Raw genomic sequence first — 22,737 nt, forward strand, 5'->3', positions numbered from 1 at the left:
GGACAATGTTCAAAGTTCTGGCAAAGCACACGGGGGTGGCAGAATGAATTTTTATTTAACAAATGCTGTTCAAAACAGGAACTCATTGAACCCCATAAATCTCACAGGGAGGCACCCTGATCATCCCTGCTTAAGGAAGAGTAGACACAAGTCCATGAGGGATCCGGCTGGTCGAACTCCGGGGTCCATGCTCTCAACAGTGGTACCGCACTGTAGAATGGTCTGCACATGAATCAAGGAAACCTAGGTATGGAGGTGGAAAAAGCAATCACCACCATTTCCCCCTGGAAACCTCTCTGTGAGGGATGAGACTAACTGTAAATGACCAAATAAAGGAGAGGTGCATTGCTATGTTCACTTTTCTGATTCCTTAAAACATCCCAGATGGTGGCCTGAGCATCTGACTAAAATAAGGCATTTATTTTATTTGTATGTGTTTTTCTATCGTTCAGTACATATGTCTTTGGGAGATTAAAAGCACTGAAAAAGCAGTTCCAGGAGAGATGATATCTATCAACCAGTTCTTAACCTATTTACTGCGCAGAAATCTGTTAGCGTATTTAAAAGAAAGGCGACCCTTTTCATCAACAATAAAAATCTGTGACTTTGCATCAAAACAAATCTTTAAATCTCAAATTAGATTCCTTGAACATTTTATGTTTATTCTGGAAGCTCTTAAAGACTGGGTAAATTCATAGGCTATCACTGTTAGATAATTAAAATGTTTTAGAGTTTAACAAACATCTGTTGAGGGCTTACTATATGCAAGGCATCGCATGACAAGCTGTGAGAGGTTCAAAAAACTTTTTAAAATAAGGCCTCTGCCTTGAAAGATTTTGCTTTCTAGCACAGGTGATAACACAGATACATAAATAAATGTTTTTAAAAAATGCTGGTACGAGGGGCTTGAGAGGAAGACACTTGTGGCTGGAAATCAGGAAAGATTTCATGAAGGAAGTAGGATTTGGTTTCTAACTCCTTGAAAGCAGACTCTGTACCCCTTATTTGGTTATCCCACAGCTTAACACAGAGAAGCTTTTTATAATAATTCAATGCTTTTAAAATCAACGAACAAGTTGGACCTAGGAGGTAAGGTATGACAAGTAGTATGCATAGAAGTGAGGAGGGACAAGCTCAGTCCAACTTCCTGATGCAAATATTGACGGTGCATCTCTTTCAGCTGGCCCTGTGCTGGGTGGGGTGGACAGCAAGTGTCAAAGCAGGGAGGTGGGAAGGCTCAGGGTGCAGAGTCCATCTGGGTAGACTGCGTTACTGAGCGCGGGGAGGGAGTGGGAGAGAAGGCTGGAAGAGTAAATTGGGGACCAGTATTTGAAAGCTCTTGAATGCCGAGGAGTTTGAGAAGACTGAGCCCCAAATGTGCCATTAGTGTCTCTATTCCTGCTTCTCTTAGAAGCTAATCACGTGCATTTTGCAAGGTCAAAACAAAACAAAACAAAAACAAATTAGAGTGAATAATTTCTTCATTTACATATTTCATAATGCATTATGCTAGAGCCTGGCATTGTTATTTATTTCCATGTGTCTCCATACCACATCAGCAGTCGAAAGCAGTAGAAAAATATCTTGTTTGTGTTTAAAATAATGAGCCAATTCTAAAATGATGTTTGAACACAACGACCAAATTCATTCTGTCGCAAAAGCTAATTTCTAAACATTCACAGAATTTATGAATCTGACTGTCCTTAAGGGTTTTAACCCTAGCTCTTCCTTAAAATAGTTAGAGAACCTTGGGAAAGGTTGCTTCATGGACTTAGCATGTAGAAACAATATATACATTTTGCATATCTATTTCTCTGTGCCTACGTCCATATCTCTGCAGCTCCCACACCTTGTACAGTAACATAGAACGAGTTCAAAGAGGTTTGGGTCTTTGGGATCTGATAGGTCTGGCTGGAAGCAGGGTAACGTTTCTTCCTACTTACGTACTGCGCGAATCACTTAACTTTGAACCTTCATGTCCTTCTATATAAAATAAATATAACATTTCCTAACTCATTGTTTCTGCGAGACACTTACACGTTTATTATTGAGCAATTGGTGTGTGTTTTCTGTTTGAGGAAACTGAGGCATGGGGAAATTAAGTGGTATAACCATGACAGCACAGGTAGTAAAAGGCAGAGCTGGGTTTCTGGTCCAGGCTTTCTGACTCAGAGTCCACCGAACATATACTCTTTGTAAAGGCCCCTCCCCGTATCTACCTCATAGCTGATATTTAATAAATGCTTATTTCTATCTTTATCTCCAGGGCATTTGTGGCATTTGTGCAGCTAAAACGGGATGAACTTTTTCAAGTTCAAATATAAGCTATCCAAATGTAAAGAATTAAAAAATTTCAAGGACTACGTTTTTAGAGTGGTTTGAATTTCAGTAACCATTTACCACTTTTTCATGCTGATTATATCAGTAAGTTAAAGGAGGGCACATTTTGCATGGAGTACTGGGTGTTATACACAAATAATGAATCTTGGAACACTACATCAAAAGCTAATGATGTATTGTATGGTGACTAACATAACATAATAAAAAATTCAATGTAGAAAAATGTAAAAAAAAAGAAAGAAAGAAAAAGATGAAACAGGATGGTCCTTAATCCCTAGAGATAATGAAGTGATTGGAATTTTAGTGAAATGAGTGCATTTCTCATTTTGTCGATTTTTGGTATTCTTTTGGCAGTCCAGTATTATGACAGGCAACAACCTTGCTTTATAGGCCATGTGGAAAATTTATATCAGAGCTTAAAATCAGTTAGTCATGATGTATCTCAGGGTGAAAGTTACAATTTCTAAAAAATGTGAAACCTCCAGAAAGAAAAAAATAATACTGAGCAGAAGAGAATAAGGACAGAGTTTGGATTCTTATTTAGTTGCTTTTGGAGTAATAAGAAGTACACTTTTTCCTTAGGAGTATTGCCTAGTTAACAACAATGTTTAGAAGACCAAAGTCTGGCTGATGAGGTCTTTGAATGAAGGACTCTGAACATTCTTGGGTTCTTTCTGCATGAGGAATCTCATGTATTTGCAGCTTTGCATCAGAAACACTAAAATATTAGTATCTAGTTATTCTGGCATTTGCTAAAACATATCTTTCTCGTGTGTATAATAAAAGTAAAGACTATACTTCTTTTCTATCATTTAAGACCTGTAAATGGAGAAGATTATAATAAAGTGAAGCAGTTAAAGAAATGGAATTACCGGGGTGCCTGGGTGGCTCAGTGGGTTAAAGCCTCTGCCTTCGGCTCAGGTCATGATCCCAGGGTCCTGGGATCGAGCCCCAAGTCGGGCTCTCTGCTCTGCAGGGAGCCTGCTTCCTCCCCCCTCTCTCTCTGCCTGCCTCTCTACCTACTTGTGATTTCCCTCTCTCTGTCAAATAAATAAAATCTTAAAAAAAAAAAAAAAAAGAAATGGAATTACCATGAGCTTCCTTTGAGATGTTGACTTGTGGGTTCCTGTGCATGAGGTATCGTGAAGCTTCTGGAAGACTGGGTTATTCCCCAAAGAGAAGAAGCTGTCTTATAACTGGATATTGTCCAGTGATCCTTTCTGGCTGGAAAGATGTGATTTTAACAGACTGGTAACTAATTGCTTTTATTCTCTGGTTTATTCACAGGAGTTTCAGTACAGAAAACTACAATGATGCAAGCCCAACTGAATTGCTTGTGTCTCCTTATGCTTTATTTGGTAAGAAGATGTTCTTTATTTAGTTACTAGAATATTTTCTGATGTTTTCTACCTCATATCAGGGAAACCGTAATTATTATGACTTAAAAAAAAGTCTGTCAAAATTAAATTGTATACAAAGGACCTGTAGTTTGTCCTAATGTGGTATTTACAGTGAAATGGCTACAAGCCATATCTCTATCCTTCAACCAGGAAGGTACTTTTTCTCAGCTCTTAAAAGCCAGTACCACTTAATGGGCCAGGTTCAAAACAAATCTAAATCATATTTAGACCTTCATGTATAGCTGAGAGAACTAGAAAGAAAAGTATACTGAGGCATGAATTAGTATTTGTATAAGTGTATTTGTATATATAATCTATGTATGTATGTGTATATTAGTTTATTTCCCTTAATCTTGGCTTTTTTTTTTTTTTTTTACTTTGACCATGAAAAAGTACCACTGAAATATTAAGAAAAGCATTTTCTCTATTTTCAACCCTGTTCTGCTCTGTGCTTTTCTTCCCATATATGGTTTGGAGTTTTCTGGTCAGAGTTGTCTTTAGCCGTTTGTGGAGCCAACCCTCTCAGTGACAGGCTTCTACAGGTTGGAGCTGGATCGAACCTGGAGAGACCCAGCCCCCAATCTTGGGTAGATAGTGGGGTGCCAACTTTGTTTTATTCATGAGGCTCACAAAGATCATATACTTGCCCAACAATCCATTGTGTTATGAAGCAAGCTTATGGGGAAGGGTTTGGTTCTCTTAGAAGGAAGTTACTAGATCCTCACACCTCAAATCTTGGCTCCTTTCTTCTGGGACCCCAAAATAACATTGAATTCTGAGTTCCTGAGAGCCCTCTAGAGCCCTCACTATTTAGAATATTTATAGAATGAAATAGAGCCAAACTCGTAAACCTAGCAGAGCCTTCCTCCTGGGGGTGGGGCAGGGAGCTACAGTTCACATTTTATGAACAAAGTGCCTCTGCACAGACTGGGGGCTCAAAGCTTGTCACTAGGACTGTATAAGGACTAGGTCAAACATCCCCTCTTGACTTCTCTCCCTTCTCATCCCTCAAATGTCCTTTCCTATCTGTATTATCACAGCGTAGTAGTGAAGTCAGTCCTGGGTACAAAACTGTCACCGCCACTTCCTAGTGATAGGAGCTTGGGTGAGTTACTTAAGCCCTGAACCTCAGTTTTCTGCCCTGTGAAATGAATCTAATAAGAGTACTTGCCTTATTGGTTGTTGTGGCAATTAAATGAGACAATGCATTTATAAAGCCCTTGGATCAGTGGCAGGCACAGTCTAAGTACTGGAAAAATATTGACTATTATTATTATTATTGGCTGTTACTATTATTACTATAGCATTTTACCTTTACTTTTTTTTTTAAAGTAGGCTCCACCGCCAGCATGGAGCCCAATGGGGACTTGAACTCATGACTTTGAAATCAAGATCTGAGCGGAGATCAAAAGTCAGACACTTAACTGACTGAGTCACCCAGGCGCCCCGTACTGCAGCATTTTAAATAGTCAGTGTCCACACTCATATGGACTTTGACTTCCACGAGGAGGACTATCTTTTAGTCATGTTTTGTAGTCTCATTACATAGCACCATGCCAGGGGTAGGGTAGAAATTCAATACATAATTATGGACTTATATTAGGAAACAATGAGATCTAAGAGAAGATTCTGTCAAAATAATTTGATATTAGTGGGCTTATCTTGTCTGAGAATGGGACATGCAGTCCCCCCCCCCCCCGATAAAAGACGGGATGTAATTTTTCCTTCTCTCTAATCTCAACACAGTGGGACTTCTACCTAGAGAAAGAAATAGTGTCCAAAGCCCCGCTGGCAGCAAGAGCCTTGCCCGGGACCTAGCCACGTGCACAGATGTGTCTGGTGGTGGGGAGTGGGGGTTGCTAGCTGTGGGGTGGGATCATAGGGGCATTAGGATGGAGTCACTTCTCTCTCCCGCCTCCACTCACCCCTGCTTCCAAGCCCTCTCATATGAAGACTGGAAGTCTAGTTGGGGCTTTCCTTCAGCATAAGGCTTTATTCAGCAGAGATAGCAATGTAAAATGATTGCCAGTCTTTTATCCCATACTCCCAGTGGCTCTCCTGTTCTTTTCTGAGCACTAGTTTCCACAGGGGTGAGAAACACTGCACGAATATATTGCAAGGGTGCTAAAGAGAAAGCGAGTGAGTGATCCGGGTTTGGGAAAGGGTGCTGAATAGGGAGGCAGAGAAATCCAGGAGAAGCCACCTACTTTAGAGTTTTGCCTGGGACTATACTTTTTCTAGAAGGAAGAAGAGTTTGGCATAAATACTTTCCAATCTCTACAGAGAAGTCTTGCTGGAGAGTGTGATGAGGACGGCTACCAGGCAGGCAGATCTGGCAGCCGTGTGTGTCCTTTGCTGGCCAGGAAGGAAGGGTAACAGTGTGGCTCAGAGTTGGGGCTTGGTAGTTCAGCAGGGCTGGTTTCATCCCACATTATCTGTCTCAGCTGTGGGACTTCTCTGGAGATACTCGGAATCAGAAGAAATGATATGTGTGTGTGTGGCAGGGGTGGGGAGGTGTCTAGCCACATAGCTGTTGCACAGGAAACATTAAGAAGTGTCAGTTCCATTCCCTTGCCTTCCTTTTATCTCTTTGTGCAAGATGGTGGGCATTATTCCTCCAACTCCTGCATGGACCCTCTTTTTTTTTTCACAAGTTCCCTCCACACCGTCCTTCCCAGTTCTGGCAGTATGACTTGATGACTCATGAAACGCAGGCGCATTTTGAAATCTTTATAGCTCAGATAGCCATGTTAATGACAAGAAGGGAGATTTGCTGCCCTGTTATGAGAACTCAACTTTGAACCTTGCCACTGAGAGAGACTGACTAATGCGGGTTTCGTCCGGATGCCAACGCTGACTGGTGTGAACTGCTGAATGACTGGCCCTTGCTGACGTGAGCTGAAAGCTGACGAAGGCAGTTTGCTGTTAACTAGTGGCCTCACAGGAAAGGCCATCCTTGTCTTGTACCAACCGTGGCAGTGCCTGGACATCTGTCCCCAGCTCTTGTGTCCCGCCCTCCAAAGAAGATGTGGAAAAGAAGTACAGGGAAGAAAGAGACTCCAGAGCACGATAGTCCTTAAAAGGAGTTATGAGCTAGAAGTCTATAAAATTATTTTGTTAGTTAGGAATGCTTTTGGTATAGGCAACAGGAAGTTCAACTTTGGAGCAGCTCTAGTAAGGAGAGTTCATTTTCCTCAGATAACAAGAAGCCTCAAGTGGGCAGCCCAAGGTGGGTTTTGCATTTCTGTGATATTACCAGGGACTTGAGCTTCTTTCTCTTTGCTCCCCCACTATTTGAGCTGGTTTGTCCCCTCATGGTTTCATGATGACCACCACAGCCATAGACATGAGGTCTGTTGTCTGAGCAAGAGCAACAGGGAAGGGGGTGGCAAATTCAGCCACATCTGTCCTTCTTCATTGGGAAAATAAAAACTTGACCAACCCTCCCCACCCCCATCCCCACAGCAGCTGTCACCTTTTGTTTCATGAACCAAAACTGGGTCACTTGGCTGCCCTGATAGCTGCAGGGGAATCTGGAAAAGAGACCTCTTGGCTTTTCAAGGGAGGGGAAACAAGCATCAGGTATGGGTGCCGAGTCCCTCATTCTAGAGGGTGTTCTCTGTGGGTGGGTCGATGGCTGGCTGAGCCCCCTGTGTGCTGCCTGTCATGTTCAGCTTCACTGTAGAGCAACAGTTGTGGTGGGAGATGGAGGGTGGCAGGAGCTGCTGTGGTAAGTTCCCCATCCTCCTGGGCTGGGAACGGTGGGAGGTGATGCCCCTGTATTCCTGCCAGGTTGTCCTGGCCATTTTTTGCTCTCTCTGGTGGGTAGTGGGGCATGGTGGCTGAGAGCACCCATAGCAGAGCCATAGGTTCGAATCCTGCTTCCCATCCCTACCTGGGCCAATTGCTTCACCTCGTAGCATCTTAGTCTCTTCGCCTGTAAAACAGAGCTAACAGTAAGAATTTGTCCCCAGGCTGTTGTCAGGATTAACTGCTTAGGACTGAGCATAGCACATACCAATTTCTCTTCTCCCTGTCCCAGCCAGCATGTACTGCTACTCCAGCCTGGATTTGGGGGTCTGCAGAGTCTGCTTGCCTGTCAAGTTCAGGGGCTTTGGGCTTTAGAAATATTGTAGGGCTACTGCTTTAAGTAAACGTTTTGTTCTCTCTTTTTTTTTTTCCCTTCCTATATGAGTATAAATTGCTAATCAAATGTTAAAACTGTGTTTCTTGAAGTCACAGTTCAAATTCAGATTTAGATTTGATTAAAATCTACCATGTAACAGTGTGCTGAGTAAGCACTGGGCTCAACACATCTACATATTTCTCTCCCTTATAAATTCAGTTGTTCTTGAAGTGACTGTGAACTGGCAATCTGGCCAGAAATGTTCTTATAAACTAAGATGAGTAGAGGAGAGGGGATTGAAGGAGCTGATATAAAGCCGTTGGGTATGTAGAAGGCAGAGTAGCATTGTGGGAAGATAGAAACTTCTTTTCCATCAGATCCCTGTGTGTGTGTGTGTGCCCCATCAGCCACTTACAGAATTTATTTTGGGCAAGTAGCTTCACTTCCATGAGCCTCACTTGTAACATGGGAGCATTAATATTCTCCCCACAGGGTGATTGCTGGAATGGTCGAATGAGAAAAACAGCACAAGGCTCATGGCAAGCCATCTTGACATAGTAGAAGCTCAGTAATATCCCAAATCTCTTTCTACCTGTTTTGACTATATTTTGCATTGTTTTGAGCTAGGTTAGAATCGTGTGTTTCGGGATGCCTGGGTGGCTCAGTGGGTTAAAGCCTCTGCCTTTGGCTCAGGTCATGATCCCAGGGTCCTGGGATCGAGCCCCGCATCGGGCTCTCTGCTCAGCAGGGAGCCTGCTTCCTCCTCTCTCTCTGCCTACTTGTGCTCTCTGTCTGTCAAATAAATAAATAAAATCTTAAAAAAAAAAAAAAAGAATCGCGTGTTTCCTGTATCAGTCTTGGAAGCAAGAGGCATGTGTCTATTCATAAGGATGGGTATGCCAATTTTCTCTTTGTCTTTCCTTTTTTTAACAGACAACTGGATATAGCCAACAGAGGAAGTTTAGTGGACCCCTGGAACCCATGACCTTCTCTATTTTTGAAGGCCAAGAAGCGAGTCAAGTCATATTCCAGGTAATGGCTCCTCTTGATCACTGTTATCTTGATTTTACAGGCTCTCACAGTGGACTTTACTCCTTAATCTACTGTATACCAGGAAATAAAATAGAGGCATGGCAGATCTCATTATAAAGAATGATTTCAGAAGCTCAGTTAAACAGAGAGATGGGTGGCCTCAGTCTTGTGAGAGGTTGTGCATGACATTCTCATTCAGACTTGTTCAGTTGTGTCTGGGGGGAGTGCTCCTATCCCTGGGGTGGGGAGCTTGGTTCCTCTAGGTTCTGCCTCTCCCCTAGGGTGGGAGTGGAATGGCCATCTGACTATCTGTCTGTCCAATGAGGATGCTGCTTAAAGCACTAGAAGAAGCAGGTTCTTTGGAGTAGCCCTGGAATGGTGAGCTTTTCCTTACTCGCTCCTCTGAACCCATCCCCGGGCCCTTGCCTATGGGTTGACCATGCTGGGAGGTGGTTATCTCCTGTAGTTAGAAAACTGAGAAAAGCATCAGATTGAGGGGTGGCCTGTAGATGGGAGTAAGAGATCCCAGCTTTCAAGGACACTGAAAAAATCCTGGAAATATAATGGGGAGGGAGAAAAACATACTCCTGAATTTACCAGAAGTTTGCTGGGAAGTCCACTTGGACTTGAAATGGTTGAGGATGATTTGATGAGCCTTTGGGGGTGTGCCCATGACCTCCACCCCAGGTACTGTGGGAGCAATAGAGGGTTGCTGGACTACCTCTTAAGGGGGATGCCTTCAGTTAATGGCCAAGCGTTTGTCTTGTTGGGCAGTTCTGTGTACGGAGGAGAGACTGAAGCCTGCCTCATTCCCTTCTTTCATTTGGTACCAGGTTAGTGCCGGGGGCCCCAGAGTATGAGCTGGAGTGGTGCACATGTGCTTCTGTCCGTCTAGCCCTGTAGTGTATTACAGAGGCCTTGACCTCTCCACTCAGGGAAGTCATGCAGTGAGGGAATAGCCAATGCTTTGAGAGCTCTGGAGTCTGAGAGGAATTCACTTGGTGAGGAAGGGAGAGAAGAGGAGCTCAACAGAGGCACTGCATGGACACCTGCTCTGTGCTGCCAGAGGGAAAAGCACGTACTGAGGATGGGGAGTATGGAGTAGGCTTTCTGTGAGCACAGGTCCACATTCTAGGGAACGGAATCCGGACCACAATGCCCCAGTCGCAAACCTCACAGACCTAGTAACTGGCTGGATAGCATGATTTCAGTCTTGAGGATCCCATCCCTTGGGCTGCTTTTCTTCTTTTTTGGTTCTTTTTCCATTAGCCACCTTACAAAGCCTATCTCTTTTTGGCCAGAAATGATAGCCCAGTTACCATGGCTGAATGTTTCTTATTTATGGGTGAGTGTGTTGGAGTAGAGGAGTAGGAGATGAAGGGGATTTCCTTCCGAAGATCTCAGAATCTCTGCATTAGAAAAGACCTAGGAGACTTTTGGTACCAACTGCTTGTTTTAAAAATAGGGAAACTGAGGCTTAAATAAGTTAACAGCAGAGCTGAGGTTAGAACACACCATGCCCTGTCCATCTTTGTATGTGGAGAGGATGCAGCAAACCCAGCCATGGTAAGATGTGTTTCGAACTCCTCTTTACAGCAGTGGGGGCAGTTGTACAGATCCCCTCATTTTGCACCAGTATTCTTGCCTGGAGTTTGGGAGACACAAAGCCAGCTCATTGCCCTGTGGACTGGTCCTTTGGTTAGTAAGAGATCTTAAAAAACAAAACAAAACAAAAGAACTAAACAGCCACAGACTTCCTTCATTGAGGATTTACAACTCACTCCAGCTCAGTATTCTTGGGGTTTCCAGATCATAAGATAGCATAATATAAATCTGAGCTAGGTCATTTTTTTCCTCTTTCTAATGAAATTTAGCTTATACATCATAACGTTTACCTTTTCAAATGCACAAATCGTTGATTTTTAATATATCACAAAGATGTGCAACCATTAACACTATCTGGTTCTAGAACATTTTCATCAGCCTCAGAGTAACAGTCCCCATTTTCCTCTCTTCCTTGCCCCTGGCAAACACAAATCTACTTTCAGTTCCTGTAGATTAGCTTATCTGGACATTTAATGTAAATAGAATCATACATGTGGCCTTTTGTGTATGGTTTCTTTTCCTTAGCATGTTTTCAAAGTTCATCCACATCATAGCAGGTATTAATACTTCATTCCTTTTTTGTAGCTGAATAATATTCCATTGTATGGAAATATACCACATTTCGAATAGCCATTTATCAATTGATGGACATTTCTGGCTATTCTGAATAATGCTATTATGGACAATCATGTGCAACTTTTTGTGAAGACATGTTTTCAATCCTCTTGGATATATACCTAGGAGTGGAATTGCTGGATCACAGTTAACTCAATGTTTAACTTTTTGAAGAACCGTGAAACTGTTCTTCAAAGCAACTGAACTATTTTACATTCTTGCCAGCATTGTTTACAAGTTCCAATTTCTCTACATCCTTGCCAATGCTTGTTTTTATCTGTGTTTTTTTTCTAAGATTTTATTTATTTGATAGCAATCGCAAGTAGACGGAGAGGCAGGCGGGGGCGGGGGAAGCAGGCTCCCCACCGAGCAGAGAGCCCCATGTGGGGCTCGATCCCAGGACCCTGGGATCATGACCTGAGCTGAAGGCAGAGGCTTTAACCCACTGAGCCACCCAGGTGCCCCTTTATCTGTGTTTTTAAATTAGCTATCCTCATGGGGGTAAAATAGTATTATTTTTGTCTTTGTGGTTTGGGTTTGCATTTCCCTAATGACTAATGATGTTGAGTATCTTCTCATGTGCTTAGTAATGCTATATAATTGTTTTTATATGTGGCTAGATTCAGTTTGCTAGTTGAAGATTTTTGCATTTAAATTCATAAGAAATATTGGCCTGCAGTTTTATTGGGTTGTCTCCTGATTTGCATATCAGGATGATACTGTCCTCCTAGAGTGAATTGGGACATATCCTTTACTTTTTGGTAACATTTGTGAAGATTTGGTATTAATTTTTCTTTATGTGTTAAGTAGAATTTGCCAGTAAAGCCAACTGGTACTGGGCTTTCCTTTGTGTAAAGTTTTTTTGATTACTAATTCAATCTCTTGTTACAGTTTTATTCGGATTTCCTATTTATTTTTTAGTCAGTTTTGATAGTTTCTGCCTGCCTAAGAATTCATCCATTTCACTGAGGTTGTCTCATTTGTGGGGAAATAATTACTTATATTCTCATTAATCCTTTTTAGCTCCATAAGGTTGGTCGTGATGTCCCCTTTTACATTCCCAATTTCATTTATTTTGATCTTGGTTTTTTTTCTCATTTTTAATTATTGTTAAAGTTTTATTTGTTTTATATATATAGAGAGAGAGAATGTAAGCAGGGGGATAGGCAGAGGGAGAGGGAGATTCAAGTAGACTCCTCTCTGAGTTCAGAGCCTAATGTGGGGTCTAATCTCAGGACACTGAGATCATGACCTGAGCTGAGTTGGATGCTTAACCAACTAAGCTACTCAGGCACCCCTATATTGGAGATTTTCAATGCCCCCTAGGGTTATCTTACATCCCAGATGAACTCTTTAAGTATTTTGGTCAGCTTCTTGTTTGTGTCAACTGTTATCACTGCCTCAGGCAACTGCAATTTTAAACAATTGCTGATGATTATTTCTGACAAATTTCCCAAGAGAAAAACTGTTTGTTGTGAGTGAACTATGAGGTCAGATAAAGACAAGACCTTTGAGTAGGTGTTTCCAGGGAACTCTGGAGGTCTGATAATAACAGTTGTCTGGGGATGGGGATTTGGGGAAATTCCAAACCCTTTCTGCCCCCTCCATAGTACTATGGCTGTGAAGCTGTTGGATTTCAAGGCTACTGCATATCTTGAGAAAGGACAATGGAATTAGGGCAAGTCAAAGTAATCATAATGTTTGGTTCTTACTGATCGTAATTTTCTTAAATAAATACTCCTTAAGTCTTGCAAGCATTTGGTTAATTTCCAAGGTTCTGAAAATGTTGATATTTATTTACAATTTATTTTTCAGTTTCTCATTGCTTTTATGGAGGAAAAGTTTTTTTATTTTATTTTTTTATCTTTATTTTTTTAATTTTTTTAAAAGATTTTATTTATTTATTTGACAGAGATCACAAGCAGGCAGAGAAGCAGGTAGAGAGAGAGAGAGGGAAGCAGAGAGCCCAATGCGAGTCTTGATCCCAGGACCCTGAGATCATGACCTGAGCTGAAGGCAGAGGCTTTAACCCACTGAGCCACCCAGGTGCCAGTAAAGGATTTATTTTTTTATTTATTTTTAATTTTTTTTTATTTGACAGACAGAGATCACAAGAAGGTAGAGAGGCAGGCAGAGAGAGAGAGGAGGAAGTAGGCTCCCTGCTGAGCAGAGAGCCCAATGTGGGGCTTGATCCCAGGACCCTGGGATCATGACCTGAGCTGGAGGCAGAGGCTTAACCCACTCAGCCACCCAGGCGCCTCTGGAAAAGTTTTTTTTTCAGATCCTCATTCCATCTTTCCCATGATATCCTTAAAACACAAAATAGTAACACTTTTATTTATTATATAAACAATATAATATCAACAAGCAAACACAAAAAAAAAGTATTCACCCAGTTCTACCCACTTAACACATTAACTATTATCTTACCCATATAACCATCTAACCATATCTTACCCACTGACATGAATGCTTTTGTTACTATTACAATCATAGTTTAGATTTATTCTTACAGTCTCCTTTTGTTACTTTCCATAATATCATTTTTTCTTATGCTGCTTCATAATTTATAGAATAAACATTTTAATGATTAATGTTCTATCAACTTTATGTGCTGGAATAATTTTTTCACCTTTAGTTTTTGACCATTCAGGAGTTTTCAACTTTCCAGTATTACAAATAAGGCTACTTATACTACAAGCATGTAGTTTACAGTTTGAAAAAATATTTCTTTAGGATAAATTCTGCTTAGTGATGTTTGCTATCAAAGGTTACATTCTATACCTCAAGTGATTCCCAAAGGGAACTTTGTGTTAATTTACATTTCCTTTAATAATATGTTCTTTATATCTTTTACAACATTGGTTGTTATTGATTTTTATTTATTAATAACAATTATAAAAATGTATTAAAATTATTAATGAGGTTGAACTAACTTTTATGTCTGCTCTATTTTGTGTGAATGTTTTATTTTTGTGGTCTTAAAAGCACCATATTATTATTCCATGAGTAATTATTGACATTTTCCTCCCTTCTGAAAAAGTAACTAAGAGATTGTCATACAGAATTTTATCAAGTTAAAGACACTTTTAAATTGTTTTCTTTAATATTAAAATGTTTTAATCTGGGGCGCCTGGGTGGCTCAGTGGGTTAAGCCGCTGCCTTCAGCTCAGGTCATGATCTCAGGGTCCTGGGATCGAGCCCCACATCGGGCTCTCTGCTCGGCGGGGAGTCTGCTTCCTCCTCTCTCTCTACCTGCCTCTCTGCCTGCTTGTGATCTCTCTCTGTCAAATAAACAAATAAAATCTTTAAAAAAAAATGTTTTAATCTTTGTCAAAATATTTAGAAGTATCAGATGACTTTTTTTAATTTTTATTTTTTAAAGATTTTTATTTATTTATTTGACAGACAGAGATCACAAGTAGGCAGAGAGGCAGGCAGAGAGAGAGGAGGAAGCAGGCTCCCTGCTGAGCAGAGAGCCCAATGCGGGGCTCCATCCCAGGACCCTGAGATAGTGACCTGAGCTGAAGGCAGAGGTTTAAAACCCACTGAGCCACCCAGGCGCCCCTCAGATGACATTTTTTATCCCAACAATAAAGTTATTTCTTTTCATGTTTCTTAGAAACCAGCAATGTTAAAGCTCTCAGATATTCTCAGAAAAATCTCATATAACTCCAGCTACAACTTAAAGCAGCAATTGGCTTTCGTTAATGAATTAAATTATACCATACATTGTTTCTTGAGGGAAATGTATTTTAGAGGTTAAATACCTGAGCAGGGAGCCCAATGTGGGACTCGATCCCAGCTCAAGAGCATGACCTGAGCAGAAGGAGATGTGTAAATGACTAAGCCACCCAGGCACCCCTAGAATGTATCACTTTAAAAGCTCAGATCCTACTTAGTGATTATACAAATGAAAACATTACCTGAAATTTGTGACATTCTACAAATTCTACAACATTGTTTTTCCTTATAACCTAATCTGATTTTTGCTTTTTCCCAGTTTAAGGCCAAATCTCCTGCTGTGAATTTCAAACTAACTGGAGAGACAGATGGCATATTTCAGATACAATCAGATGGACTTCTGTATCATAACAAAGCCTTGGATAGAGAAACAAGAGCTGTCCACAGACTCCAGGTGAATTGAGAACAGACCAAGGAACCTAACTCCAACCTCTCTGGGCACCCTTTAGCATTGTCCTGGAAGTATCACTAGCACCTTCATCTCTTTCATAGAATCCTTGAGAATCTTTCATAGAATCCATCTCTCTTGACATTAATGGCATGCATTGCAAATCTCATTTGTCCATTTTTTACCAATGATTAAGAGATACCCTTTGGGTATGGCAAAGATACCCTCTTCTTCAGGCTTTTTAATCAGAGTAACCCAATTTGAATTGCCAAAGCCCTCAGATGGCATTGCTTGTTCCAGTATGGCCATGATCAAGCACTTGGATCAAACCAAGCCAACACTTCTCTGATATGTCAGTGGTATCTCCCTGTGGCTATTGTGTGGGCTTTAGACCCACAGAGAAAGCAGCATCAGTATGGGGATGGAGGTCCTGGGGGTCTTGCAAGAAGCAGAAATATCCAATGTTCAGAGACTCTAACTAAAGAGAACTTCTCCCTTTTTTTCCTCCTTTGTTTTTCATGGTAGGCATCTGAATACACAGGAATGGTAGGGAGCTAATCGTAGAAAAAAAGGAGCAAACAAAACTTTCCATCTGGTAACTTCTATTGGCTTTGCAGGTTGACCACTAAAATGGACATGGCACTTCCATAGCCTTCCATAGTCAAAATGTTATTTCACTATTTAGAAAAGAAGCATGTCCAGTGTCTAGCATACCATACTGCTGGAAAAACACAGCCATGATTAGCAGAGTTTAACTGTTTTAGTAACTCCCAATATGGGGCTTTTATGGATGCCTTTCTCCCCTACGGTCACCAGGTTATTGGATCTTTGGCTCTAATTTCCTTCAACTGGCTTTTTGGTTTGTGATAGGAAGTTCAGACTTATATAGGTGGTTTTCTTTTCCTTTCTACACCAGGTCTCAACCCTGGATGCTCAAGGAGCTACAGTGGAGGGCCCAGTTCCCATCACCATAGAAGTGAAGGACATCAATGACAATCGACCCATGTTTCTCCAGCAAAAGTATGAAGGCTCAGTCAGACAGAATTCTCGTCCAGGTAAAAGATAGGAGTCTGGAGCTATGTATGGAAAGGTGGAAGGATTTCAGGCAGAAGAGCAGATATGTATGGCTAAAAGCTGCAGCATCACTCATTTAGCACTTCCTGTCATACTTAAATTTCACAGCAGTCCCCTAGGAGTTATTATCTTCATTGCTCTAAGACATGGTTTCTCAGCTTTGGCCCTATTGACATCTTGGGACCAGTAAGTCTCTTTTTGTCAGGGGCTGTTCTGTGCATTGTAGGATGTTTAACAACTTCCCTGACATCTACTCACCAGAGGCAACAACAAAAATGCCTTCAGACATTGCCAAATGTTACCCGGGGGGGAAAAATCACCCCAGTTGAGAACTATGATTCTAGAACGAGCTTTAGAACACCTTAGAGCTCTAGGACACTCAAGAATACTCTGGAAAGGTGAGCTCACTCTCCAAAATTCTCTCAGAAATCTTCATGCTCCTGGTCACTTTGGGCTCCCAGTTCCTTTTCTTCTCTTACTTACAACTCCTACATACAGCTCATCCCTTCACTTTGCTTCTACCCTTCATTTCCATAAAAACCATAGGTGTGTGACTCTATTGAAGATTTGGGGAGCTGAAGGAGCATTATGTTATAATATGAATATGAAGAAAATAAATGTGAATATCAGACTGCGGAGTTCTCAGAAATGCTCTTGGCCATTTCTACCTACTCACTGTCAAATTTCCTTCTATGTTACTTAATCTTCTCTCTCTCTCTTCAATGCCCACTTCCAGTAACTCAGGAAGAAAATTCCTTCTACTTTATTATGCAGAGCATCTCTGTTCCTGAGCTTACAACCAAAGACTCACTTATGAATTCTGCTAAATAAGAATCTTTCAAGTCTTACCCTTTCTCTCTTTACTAATAGGCTCTTCTAGATCAGTGGTTCCCAAACCTTTTGGTCTCAGGGCTCCTGTGTTCTTTTAAAAATTATTAATAACTCCAAAGAACTTTTAAAAAATATATGGGTTCTATCCAGTGATATGCTGGTAAATGTTTAATAGCTGTCTCTCTGAGGAGAAAAGCCCTGATCTGTAGGATTGTCCAATTTCTGTGGTATAAATATTGCCACCATGGCTTATTTAATCTACCAATGGCGTTAATAACTGGCTCACAAAAATTTCTGGAAATTCAGCCTTTGGCTGTCATGAGCTGACTCTAGCACATCACTGATTATATCTACCAATATTTACCTCATTAGAATTAAAAACATTTAATTTGTGTAAGTAATAATAAACATATTTTAGTGAAAAATAAGTATTTTCAAAGACAAAAGGAATGATTAAGAATGGCTTTGTTTTAATCTTTGTACATCTCTTTAATGACTAGAGTAATTAACTAAGAACAATTGGATTCTTGTATCTTTTTTTTCATCCATTCTGTTGCCATATTGCTGTTTGGGTTGAAGCATATGAGGCAAAACTGGCCTCACATAGATATGCGGTTGGAAAAGGGAGGAATATTGTAATAGCATTTTTAGATAACTGTCGATATTCTTTGATACTATACCAGAACTTAAGAAGTGGTGGGTTCTTAAAAGCTGGTGACAATGTGAAATCTGAAACTGTATCAATGCCTTTTTTGGATAACTCCTTTATGTTAAAATTCATTGAATTATATTGTGCTGCAGTGGATCTTTTACACATGCATGAATTTTGACCCCATCAAACCTAAAAATAATCTCAAAGACGCCTACAAGTCCCTGGACCATACTTCGAGAAACCCCATCTTAGTGGAAGGAAGTAGAATAAAGATTTATCTCCCCACTAGTATAAAGTCCCCCATCCCATCTCTGCCTCTTAGAAGATAAAAGTGTCTATGGTTGGTCTGGATTTCAACTAACATCTTTCCCCCCTCCGGGGATATTTTGTTAAACAGGAAAACCCTTCATGTATGTCAATGCTACAGACCTTGATGATCCAGCCACTCCCAATGGTCAGCTTCTTTATGAAATTGTCATCCAGCTTCCCATGCTCAACAACATCATGTACTTTCAGATCAACAACAAAACGGGGGGAATTTCACTTACTGTAGACGGTAAGTCGAATGACGCCCTCATGGGACTGTCTGAGTCAGAAAAAGGAACCTAGATCTGTGTTTCCTTTCTTCTTCTTTCCTACTTCCCATAGGATCCCGGGAATTGGATCCATTGAAGAATCCTTCCTACAATTTGGTGGTCTCAGTGAAGGACATGGGAGGTCAGAATGAGAATTCTTTCAGTGACAGTACATCCGTGGATATAATAGTGAAGGAGAATATTTGGAAAGCACCAGAACCTATGGAGATTGTAGAAAACTCAACTGATCCTCACCCCATCAAAATCACTCAGGTAGTGCCCAAGGAGTGCTTTGAGGTCACTAGATAAATGGACTTACTTTGTGGAGGTCCACTCTCATGGTCTTCAGTGATATATTTATTTGGTACATTTACATAGCATAATTATAAAACAAACTAAGTAGACAAAGTCTCTGGCCCCAAGACTCTGGAGTTTATTAGTTTATTATCATGGGTAAACTCTGGTCTTTACCAGCCTGGGTTCAGGTACATACACACACACACACACACACACACACGCGCGCGCGCGCGCGCGCACGCACGTGTGTCCATGTGCACAAACTTTAAAAGAGAACTTCACTCCCCTTCCCCTTCCAAGTAAATACCACTAATATTTGTTTACTGTCAGTAATATAGTATAGTCAGTAGTATAGGATATGGCTGCACTGGGGTGGGTTGTATATGGTGTAAAATGTGTGTACATATGTATACATATTGTACATATATGTACATATATTGTACATATATGTATATATGTACATATATATGATTTGAATAGGAATTTGTAAATATTTTTGAAAGGTTGTTTCTTATTCTTGTGAGAAAACTTTATTCAGTAGACACATCCGATCATAGACTGAGGGACAGACATATGACTGGCTAAGAGCAGTAGTCAAGTAGGCAACCTGTACCCTTGGTACCAACCTCCCACAACTCCACGTCTTATGTGTCCCTCCTTTTCATTCACATGTCTCCCTCTTCCCACCCCCATGGTGGGAGCTCTTACCGTGGGTCCCCTCCTACCTTCGATCCTGGAAATTCATTCTTGGCTTCACCCAGATCTTATCTCTTCTGGAAGATCAGGAAGCTCCTTGACATGAAAGCTGTGGGTTAGTGAAAGAGCACTGATTTAGAAGCAGATGACCAAAACCATGTGCCTGCTCCATTATTTTAATGATTGATCATAAATAAGCTATTTAACTCTTCTGAGACCCAACTTCTCATCAATAAAATAGGGATAACAGCACCTCTCTGGTTGTTGTGGAGATTAACTCAGAGGTAATATCTGTGAAAGTAGATAAAATGTATCAATGTTATGAGTCTCAGTTTGCAGTTCCCCTAACGTTTTTCTGAATGGGTGTTGTTGTTAAGGGGGCACTGGAATGGCCCATCCCATCATACCTATTGTCTATCTTAAAAGGATTTTTAACTGTTGAAATGTTGAATTAATCAACTTCACTTTAAGGGCATGGGTGGGGGGGGGAATGAAAGCAAAATGTATTCTGCTTTATCAGTTAAGAAAATGTGTCAGGACTCACAGCCATGAGAATTTCAGACTTAAGCCTTTACTAAAGTCTTATTTATTATTTAGGTTATCTCCAGAAGGACTAATAAATGCTAGAAAGAAAAAACATACTTATTTGCTCTCAAGGCTCTTGAAGTAGAGAAATACTAAGGTGCTACACTTGATACTTAGGCCTGGGGGAAAGTGCTTTGGGTGTCTTGAATCCCAAGAAGAAGAATGGAGGGGGACAGCTCAAGATAAAAGAAGTCAGACTGAATTTTTAGGATACAGGGGAACTCCCTTAGAAGCAAGAACACAGTCTTTGGCTTGGACAGAAGGTGGTGCTTAAATAACTAACAAGGGACCAGGGTGGCTCCTCGATGCCCTTCCTGAGCTGGTCTAAGAGAATAGTTCATTCAGATAGTTGTAGTGCTTGGGCAAGTCACTTAAACATTGTGGCCTAGGTTCCTCATTCGTAAAATGGGTATAAATAACAACAGTCTCCATCACTCTACCTCACCCGGCTCTTTGAGGATTTAATGAGATTAATACTTAAAGGTGTTTAGAATTCTATCTGGCTTGTGGCAAACCCCCAGTAGGTGTTATTATTAGTATTAGAGTATCAGAGAGGCTGGGCTTCTGTCTCTAGCAAGTGGACCGATCTTACTATTGAGTTTACTTATTTTTTGCCAAGTTGTTTACAAACAACACTAGGGGTTGGCAATTATTCTTATCTCTGAAGTCTTTAAGACTAAATATTCAGGGGAGGGATGCACTTTCCTTAGGTATGATTTGTCTTAAATCATGGCATGGAGACAAGGTTAGAGTGTCTCCTGTTGTTCTGATCATCCTCACTGGGGAGTTTCAGGAGCTTGTCATGCATCTCGGCTTTGTTCTCAGATAGTAGTGCTGCAAACTACATTTTATTTCTTAAATGGATGTTTCATGGATAGGAAGGCTCCACAGTCAGACTTCCAAAAGAACAACCCACAGCCCCATTAGAGGGTTCACAAGGAATTTCTTTAGAGAAGAAAAAATACTCCTGTATGATTTTTTTGAGCACTATAACTTGGTAAAAGAAGAAGAAGAGGCTTATTTTAGTTGAATATGAAGTAGTTATAGAAAACCATAGACATACAAACAAGATTTTTGGAAATTTCAAATTGAGAACCAGAGAAGTGTTTCTTCCTTTCCAGTTCTCTTGGTCCTGATATGTCTCTCCTGACCACTCACTGTGGGCCTTATAGGTGCAGTGGAATGAGCCAGGTGCGCGATACTCCCTAGTTGACAAGGAGAAGGGGCCAAAATTGCCATTTTCAATTGACCAGGAAGGAGGTATTTATGTGACTCAGCCCTTGGACCGAGAAGAAAAGGGTTCGGTGAGTAAATCTGGGAAGAGTTTCACGGCCAACAAAGGCAAGACTTCTGTGCCCATGGACAGCTCAGGGCAGAATTGATTTTACTTAAAAACGACAACAAAAACCCCAAACTGTGTTCTGAACCCCAGCACATGATTGCTTTCAAAGATAAGAGAGCACCCCGCAGACCTGACCCATTTTATCTTGTTTCCCAGTTCGAAGTAAATTGAAAATAAAGGGGTAGATTAAATAACTATTTTCTCTGCCTTTTAATGAGGATGATGGAGGAGTCCTATCTTAACATTGATCTTCCTGTTGTAGTATGTTTTTTATGCTACAGCAACGGATGAGGGTGGAAAATGGCTTTCAGTACCGCTGGAAATTCGTGTGAAAGTTAAGGACATTAATGATAACCCACCTACATGTCCATCTGCAGTGACCGTATTTGAGGTCCAGGAGAATGAAAATATAGGTAAGAAATGGCTGCTGCTCAAAGCCATGGACAAAGCATATGGACTGTCCTCTATATGTTACCTCTTTAATCCCCTTCTTGTCTCTACCAGGTAAAAGATAGGGAGGTAAGTGTGATCGGGGATCATCTGTGCATGTCTGGCACAGCAGAGAGATTTGAATGCACTCTTGGAATCACACAGGTACAGTATTTCGGCTAAAAAATATATCTGGGAAGTGTTCTTAAATTGGAGCTTTTGAAACTACTACCACCACTGTGCCCATCATTACTCCCACTACTATTATTGTTACTAGTACTACTACTACTACTATTACTTCTACACCCTTACCACTACCACTGGCACCATAACCACTTATGCCAGTATCTTGTATACATATATAAGATTATCTCACTTGCAACGTTTCCCCGCAGACTCTTATTTACCTTCTAACAATCTCAGGAACAGATAAAATCTCATCAAATTTGCTAAATAATTCAGATAAATATTTATATCCAATGTCAGATACCCTGCAGTAAGTAAGCACCAAAAATGCAAGTTGACTTTTGACCCTTGATCTTCCTCTCTAGGAATCAAATAATAGCTCGGGAAGCTAGTTGACGAAGTTCAAGTCCTACCTCTTTTTGTCCTTGCAAGTCTTTTTGACCTGCTTTGTTGGGTGTCGTATGGTAGCTACTATGAGAGCCACTCCTAGGGCTCTGCTGTCCTTCTGAGTAGATCCTTCCTCCCATGCATTGTGGACATTCTCATCATTTTCTTTTGATCATTCTACTCTTCTTACTACACATTTTTGACACAGTGGGTGCTGTTCTGACTGCACCTGTTCCTGTGGCTTGTTTGCTCAATGTGCATGTTTTATTTTGTTTTGCTTTCTTGCTGTCAGGAGTCCTATAGAGGTGACCTGTTGTCAATGTGTTCTGCTTAGGGCCTGTCTTTTTTATTTATTCTAATGCTCACAGCAGCAGGAAAGGTTACATGACAGCTTGAAGGATTTTAGTTAATTACAAGGAAGAATCTTCTAACA

At 40.8% G+C, this 22,737-nt stretch overlaps 1 protein-coding gene across 1 annotated transcript in view; it reads left to right on the forward strand.

The window, feature by feature from the left end:
- Window positions 1-22,737, forward strand: part of LOC111146661 (cadherin 17) — a 107,529-nt gene that overhangs the window by 50,846 nt on the left and 33,946 nt on the right. The window contains exons 2-9 of the mRNA XM_022502306.1: window positions 3,628-3,698; window positions 8,800-8,898; window positions 15,122-15,256; window positions 16,167-16,305; window positions 18,205-18,363; window positions 18,456-18,655; window positions 21,133-21,264; window positions 21,565-21,715. Of these exons, the coding sequence (XP_022358014.1) occupies window positions 3,651-3,698; window positions 8,800-8,898; window positions 15,122-15,256; window positions 16,167-16,305; window positions 18,205-18,363; window positions 18,456-18,655; window positions 21,133-21,264; window positions 21,565-21,715 (1,063 nt within the window). The 5' untranslated portion in view covers window positions 3,628-3,650. The remainder of the gene's footprint in view (window positions 1-3,627; window positions 3,699-8,799; window positions 8,899-15,121; window positions 15,257-16,166; window positions 16,306-18,204; window positions 18,364-18,455; window positions 18,656-21,132; window positions 21,265-21,564; window positions 21,716-22,737) is intronic.

This window comes from Enhydra lutris, unplaced genomic scaffold (genome assembly GCF_002288905.1).
Source record: "Enhydra lutris kenyoni isolate GAN:26980312 unplaced genomic scaffold, ASM228890v2 scaffoldscaffold14, whole genome shotgun sequence".
In the NCBI taxonomy this organism is placed as follows: Eukaryota; Metazoa; Chordata; class Mammalia; order Carnivora; family Mustelidae; genus Enhydra; species Enhydra lutris.